The 6,848-nt window shown below is 39.3% G+C and overlaps 1 protein-coding gene across 1 annotated transcript; it reads right to left on the bottom strand.

The window, feature by feature from the left end:
- Nucleotides 1-2,557: 2,557 nt before the first annotated feature.
- On the bottom strand, nucleotides 2,558-5,250 carry LOC140927861 (uncharacterized). The gene is made up of 2 exons (XM_073377556.1): nucleotides 3,295-5,250; nucleotides 2,558-2,860 (listed from the first exon to the last, which is right to left on the bottom strand). The coding sequence occupies exons 1-2, from the start codon at nucleotides 5,248-5,250 to the stop codon at nucleotides 2,558-2,560; spliced, it is 2,259 nt and encodes a 752-aa protein (XP_073233657.1).
- Between the last annotated feature and the right edge of the window lie 1,598 nt (nucleotides 5,251-6,848).

The following is a 6,848-nucleotide window of genomic DNA, read 5'->3' as shown; positions in this document are numbered from 1 at the left end:
TGAGACCAAATTATACAAACACGCCCAGTTGTTGGAAAGGTGGATGACGCTGTCCACTTGGATAAAGATTTATCCGGTGGATATCGCTATCCAACCTTTGAACAACTGCAGTCTGGTTAAACTATATGTATAACTAATTTCAAACTAAAATGGTGAAAAAAACCACACCCGCAAACACACTCTAAATAGCAACACACATCAGGCTATAAAGTCAGTTGCATTCGTTATTTTAGTTACGTTTTAGCAACCTGATGATTTTAGTAAAAACTCGTTTTGGACATCCATCATATGAAATATTAATAGGTGGTTTTCATGCATCCTCGGGAGACACAAATAACAATCGTCAAATGAACAAATGCTGGTGGACAAACAAAGCGAGCTAATGAGCGATCTTTTGTTTACCGTCCACCAGCATGGCGGCGATGACGTAACGTGAAAACCACCTATAGACACACAAATCTTCGTAAAAAAGGTAAAGCTTTATGGAAATAGTTAACAATGTTTTGATCTCACTGTTTGAAAACTCAAATATACACGCAAAATTATTTTTAGATACTGAAGTAAAAAGGTAACACTCAAGAGAGTACTCGCCATATTATTGTAGCAAGCTGCAATGATTGGTCAATAGGCCATTTGCACGATGACAGCATCCATCATTTTACCACTACGACCAGAATCCTTCAGGGTTTTGCTTTTTTGTGCTAATGAGGGCTCTTGTTATTCAAACCTCACTGGGATTACCAAAATTTAAATATGAAAGGAAAAACGAAAAGGATTCTGGTCGTAGTAGTAAAATGACGCCATCGTGCAAATGTCCTATTTAAAGTGTGACTCGGAGATTCATGTTACCGATAGCTGTTTTACTTTGAGCTTTTCATCTGTGAAAAAGGCCTTTTACAACGGAAAACTGAATATGTGTGACCAATTCCGTTGAATATAAATGTACTGGAAGTTACTATACAGCTATTTCAAAAAACGTTGTCGGAAGAAAAGCAAAACGTTTAAGCCAAGACCGAAAGGTAATATCGGATTTTTATCATGACCTGCTACAGGTCCTATAGGAGTTTTGCAGCCACTCAAGTATGTCCCTGAGAACAGTATGGAACGTCTTTCGGTAAGTGAGAGTATTTATAAACGTTGGACAACTCTTAAAACAGAGGTGGCTGGAGGGCCTTCAAACAGTAGGGAACTTAAGCAAATACAATGGCGACAAAAGAGACCGTGAACAACAATGGGTATAAATTAGCAAAACAACAACTTAATTTGCTCGTGCATCACCCTTTTTTGTCCGTGGCCGTTGTTGCCCGACTACGGCTTGAAATGTGTCGTGTGTTATTGGGGAAGTGAACAGCAGACCACAGTTTTTAAAACTAAAAACTAGTCCTTTAGAATTCATTTCCAGGGGAATCGCCATCATTTAAAAAATTGAACGAGGTGGAATAAAGGCGATGTGGTCGTCCATACATTCTCACATGCTGGTAGTGCAAAATATTACCTGCATTGAGCTTTAACTAGTTCTTGAATAGGAACCATTATTCGGAAAAAATTTTGTTTATAATATTTTTTTTTCGCCCACTTCGTTACTACGGTATGCAAATTAATAAAATGTAAAATGTAAAATTTAATGTCATTTTTCCTTGCTAATTAGCTGAACAAAATTGCTTTCAAAGATGAGAATAAGTAAGAGTGCACTTCGACTGAAACGTAATTTTACCTTGTGCTTTTTTAAAAACTAAAGTGATCAGTATGGTTCAGTATAAATGACGAATAAATTTAGTGGAGTGATTGTTTGCCAGCAAAAGAAGGATTTGAAACAACCCACATTACCTTTCGGTCTTGGCTTGAAAACATTTTGCTTTTCTTCCGACAACGTTTTTTGAAATAGCTGTATAGTAACTTCCAGTCCATTTATATTCAACGGAATTGGTCACACATATTCAGTTTTCCGTTGTAAAAGGCCTTTTTCACGGATGAAAAGCTCAAAGTAATGGCAACTATTTGTTCCAGCAGTAAAAAAGTGCAGAATGTACAAACTACGCCGGATAGTCATACTATACACCTTGCTTAACGAATTCTAGCAAACTATGATATAGTCTGTCAGTATGTTTTTTGAAACACTTCAAATTCAAAGTGAGAATGGCAATCGGGGCAGGCTACATTTGATTATTGTTCTAATAGGTAACTTAGTGCCGTTACTTCAACAAAGGGGTGGATAGAACTTTCGACGATCACAAAATCTAACTGTAGAAAAACTGTTATTTTAGAGGTGGTCTAGATGGGATTAACTACTAACTAGAAAGGAGCTTGAGAGTGTAGTCGTTAAGCCGAGTCCAAAACATCATCAAAACATTTCGTTGAGCCGTTAAAAAGGTCAGTGATTCTTTTTAGACATCTCATTGTTAACCCTAACAAGCGATACAAAAAATACCACAACCCCATTAAGACTCTCTCTTAAAAGGAACGCTCGGTGCTTTATCAGGTGTAAACAAGGGACAAGGGAGGAGAAAAGGAACGAAATTAATACTTTATCCTCACTTTACGCTATCATTAAGCGTCCTTAAAACAAGGCTTTAGGAATATCGTCTTTCCACCGGAATATAAGGTCACTGTAGAACAAGATATGTTCACCTTTCGCATTCTCAAACCTCATTTTTTCAGCGTCTACGGCTTTCCAGCAGCGCACTGTGTACTTGTCTCCAGCGGACAGAGCAATCTCACAGATGCGGTATCTTGGATCCTCCATGATAATCTCAAAAGCTGTTTGATATGCCTCTTCTCGTGACAAGTTGAGTGTGGGAAAGCTGAATGTCATCGGTGCACCATTTGCCGGAAAGTACCCCAAGCTTTCCTTATCGGGTTTCTAAAACAAAGCAAATCATTAAATCTTAGTCTCAGGTCTTAACTTGAATTTCACTTCAGGGATCTTTTTAAATTTTAAAATTTTTCTCTGCATCAAGTAAAGAAAAAATGTAATGCTTGGCTTATTCCCGCTGCTGGATCTGCTGATTGCCCTTTTTCACTACAAAACAAGTTAACGCATGTGGTTCAGAAGGATCTTAGTTATTTTTCAGTACTGTACTTGATGATTTGTAGTACGGTCGTAAAGTAAAATTAATTAGCCTCATGAAACTAGTATATTTCAAACAATAGAACAACAAAGTGCATTGTATTTGCAACACACGTTTCAGAAGAGTACTAGGCATTAAGTAGGAAAAGAGACTTTGCAATCCAAGCAAGAGGAGAAGAAATAAGCCCACAAAAATATTCGTCTTTAAAAAATAAATGCCAACCAACCCTTCTTGTGTATTCGTCTCTCCTTATTTCCAGGTCCTTCTTTATGAGACTCATTATTTTGAATTCAACTTTAAGGCTCTTTTTCCGGTTGATTTTTTCGTCTTCGTTCCAAGTATCTTGCAGGATTTGAGCGACCTCATCATAACCGCTGCCAAGATCTCTTATCAGCTCCCAAACTGGGATGTAAGCGTTATGGTCCCCACGGTCGATCAAAGCCCATGTTGAATTGTTGGCCAGTAACTTGCTGAATGTGACTGGATTTGTCGCAGCTGGTCCCATCGACTGAATAGCGAAAGTATACGAGGTTTTATCTGTCTCCTGATGAGTGGCCACTGTGCTTCCAGTGCTGCTGGTATGGTCTACGCTAACGCTAGCTCCTATTCCAAATGCTCCCCCAAGGAAACCTACGGATATTTGATTCTGAAGATGCTGTGCGGCTTTCGATGTTAACTGAGATGTTTCCACTTCGTCGGCGCTCTCGGCATCGACAGTGTTGAAAAGTACCCCACCAAGTGTATGCAGGCCGGCTGGCAAATGGCTCCCATAGCGGGTCATAAAGTTACGAGCAGCTTCTTGGCGCTGGTTCGGATCTCCGTACTTCTTGATTGACATTGCCATTTTCCTTGCACTCATGGACAGCCTCATCTGTTCTTGTTCTATCTTAAACGTTTTTGTCGCAACCCAAATGTACTGCAACACAGAGGCAGAGTTAGTTTTTGCTTTTTTTGAAAAAACACTTCCTTCCTCTTGACTGGAACCGTAGCTTCCGTGTACTTCACCAACAAAAAGTGAAGCAAATCCACCAACACTATAACCAATGTTCGTGCTTGAAGATTTGACAGTTTGAACGTAGTTAGCAGCAGCCCTGCTTTCGGAAAATTTTAAGTATCTAATCTGCTGAGAATTGTTAGGGCTGCAAAGTGTTACTTTTGCAGGTTTAGTTATGAGCGGTCTTTCAGCTGTACGTGATGGAACATACTGGGAGAAATAGATGCCACAGAGAGCACGGCCACCGCTGGCTTTTTCCACAACTTCAATGTCGCTTTTGTAAGGTCCACCCACTTCAACGACGTTATCAAACTGTCCAATCATTTTGTCCATCTCATTTAGCAGTTGTTTCGGATCAGTTCCATTCTCTTGTTTAGACCAGTCTGATGGCAGCTGAAGGATTTTTGTGATGTCATCCATTTTCTTCTGAACAGCCTCTTTAGCTTCGGCCGACTGTTTTGCTGCCTCCTCTTTTGCCTCTTTCATGAGAGCCCTGGCTTTCTCCAATTTTTCTTCGTCAATAATGTTCCCTTTCTCCTCCTTTCCCCCTTTATCTGGTTCTTCTTCACGGGTAGAAAGTTGTCTAGAACGGGATTCAGCTACTTTTATAAGGTTGCGGACTACATCCATTTCTCCAGGACTAGCTGTCCCTTCGCCTTCCTCGCACAATGTGGTTAGGTCGCTGATGGAGATACGAGCAAGTGACTGAAGAGATGGCACTGCCTTGACTAGTCTTTCGACCCAAGCCTTGTTAGTATCTATATTCTTGGAAACCAATCCCCCAAGAACCTCTAGACTTGGTCCTAGCTTCCTTTTCACAACTTCAAGACCGTCTTTTTTCACATCTTCTTCAGAACAAGCAAAAAGGTACTGGGCGAGGTCGTTTGTCGTTGTCAGATATTGCAGCACAAGGTTAAGTCCTTCTAAGCTCAAACCCCTCTCCGAAATCTTTTCCTGTAGTTCCTTGCTCAGTCCACAGCTGGAAAATTTTTTCAGTTCAGCAAGCAAGTTTTCCCTGGTTTCCGGTTTTTGAACTGCCAAAACCTTTTTGTGGAACTCTCGAATAAGTCCCTCGCATTCAGTAGGGTCGCCTTCTTTGGTTAGTTCACGTAACTTCTCTAGCTCTTCCATTCGTTTGTCGTCCTCTTCATGCAGTGGAACGTTTCCACGATTTCGTCTTCCAGCCATCTTTTATACAGTTTTGCTAAAACATATAGAGAAACTACAGGTCAACGAGTTAATTTGTCGGTCATACATCCTGTGAAATACATGACTTTTGAATTATTTTTGCCTTCCAAATAATCTGACTTATTTCAAAAGTCCGAGTTATAATTAAATTGCTGAGTTAAGTTCATGAAATGTTCGACGTCTGGCTCAGTTAAGTTCGTCTTAATGAGTGTCTCTTGGTGTGCATTGACCAACATGTTCTATCCGTCTGCCTCAGACGGATAGAACTTCTAAAGATAGTCTCGGGGAAAAACGTCGATCTTCTCATGAGACGTATAAAACATAGTAAAAATGCATAATACTGTGTTTTCAGCCTCTTTCGCAAGAAATTTTATCTCGGATCATGCGCAGTCAGTTTTGAAAACAAATGAGTAGATCGGGGGACGAGAATGCCGAAACCTAGAAATGGTGACTTTTATTGTTTAATGGAATACCAATGCCGTTATTGTAAAGCCGTGATGCACACCCAAAATCAAATTTAGAAGCAAACCTTTCTATTACGTGCTCTAATTAAAGGAATAATTCCTACTACTCTCGAGTTTTGTACAGAAAGTTTACCAAAATACAGTGTATCAAAAGACGGAATTTTGCTTTTAAATTGTAAGTTAAGATGCTCGAGAGATACGCCTAATGCATCTAAATGTTAATAGCTTACAAAATAAAGTTCAAGAGGTTCACTTACTGATGAACGGAAATGAAGATTGACATTGACGTTGACATTGATTGTTCTTATCCAATTTGTCAGTTCGCACTGAATGGTTACAACATCTATAGAAATGACCGTGCTAAAGGAGGCTAAGGTGTAATGGCGTATATTTCTGAGAAATTACCCTCTAAGAAGCTAAGCCTGCCTAGGAAATTTAAAACTCTGGAATCCCTAGTGATTGAATTGAAATTTGTCAGTCAGGACTTTGTACTTGTTGGCCTCTACAGACCGCCCAAAACAGTAGGAAACAACTATTATACTACAATTGAGAATTAAGGAACTTCACGACTTAACAACATGGATCTCCTGACAAAAACCAATTGGCATTAAGGTATTACCGGCGACTTGAAGTTAGATAGGCTTAACCTGAGGTGAGGGAGGGAAAGCAAATTTTGACAAAGAAGGGAACAAAGTGTGCCAGTGGTATGATAAAAATTATTTGAAAGGTAACTTCTCCAAATACCAAACCATAAAGCTTTGGCTCAAAACAAAAGAACACCCGGAGCAGTCAATCGATAAAAATCGGTAAATTTGATTTGATTGATATCGATTGTATCGATCAATCGGTAGAAATCGATGACACTCTCGTTTCGTTTATCGATTTATCTAGATTTTACCGATTCCATAGATTTTTATCGGAAGATACATCCTGTTATTCTGTTTATCCAAAAATGAAAACTGATTTCATGCAAACAGTGAATTTGTTGACAATTGAGCTGCAATTGAGAGTCGAAGGATCAAACAATTTATTATCACTTTTTTAAAAAAAATCTTATCTTTTCTTTAAAACCAGCTTTAAAGTCTTCTTCTGATGGCCGATATTGGCCAGGTTTGTAGGCACCCATGCAGTTTT

Source organism: Porites lutea, chromosome 1, assembly GCF_958299795.1.
Source record: "Porites lutea chromosome 1, jaPorLute2.1, whole genome shotgun sequence".
In the NCBI taxonomy this organism is placed as follows: Eukaryota; Metazoa; Cnidaria; class Anthozoa; order Scleractinia; family Poritidae; genus Porites; species Porites lutea.
The sequence above is the reverse complement of the archived record's forward strand: the minus strand, read 5'-3'. Positions and strand labels throughout refer to the sequence as shown.

Bases quoted from the DNA above. Each gene is read 5' to 3' on its own strand.
- LOC140927861 (XM_073377556.1), bottom strand. From the start codon at position 5,250: ATGGCTGGAAGACGAAATCGTGGAAACGTTCCACTGCATGAAGAGGAC. The intron at 2,861-3,294 runs GTTGGTTGGCAT...GCTTTGTTTTAG, and splicing joins GAGACGAATACACAAGAAGG to AAACCCGATAAGGAAAGCTT.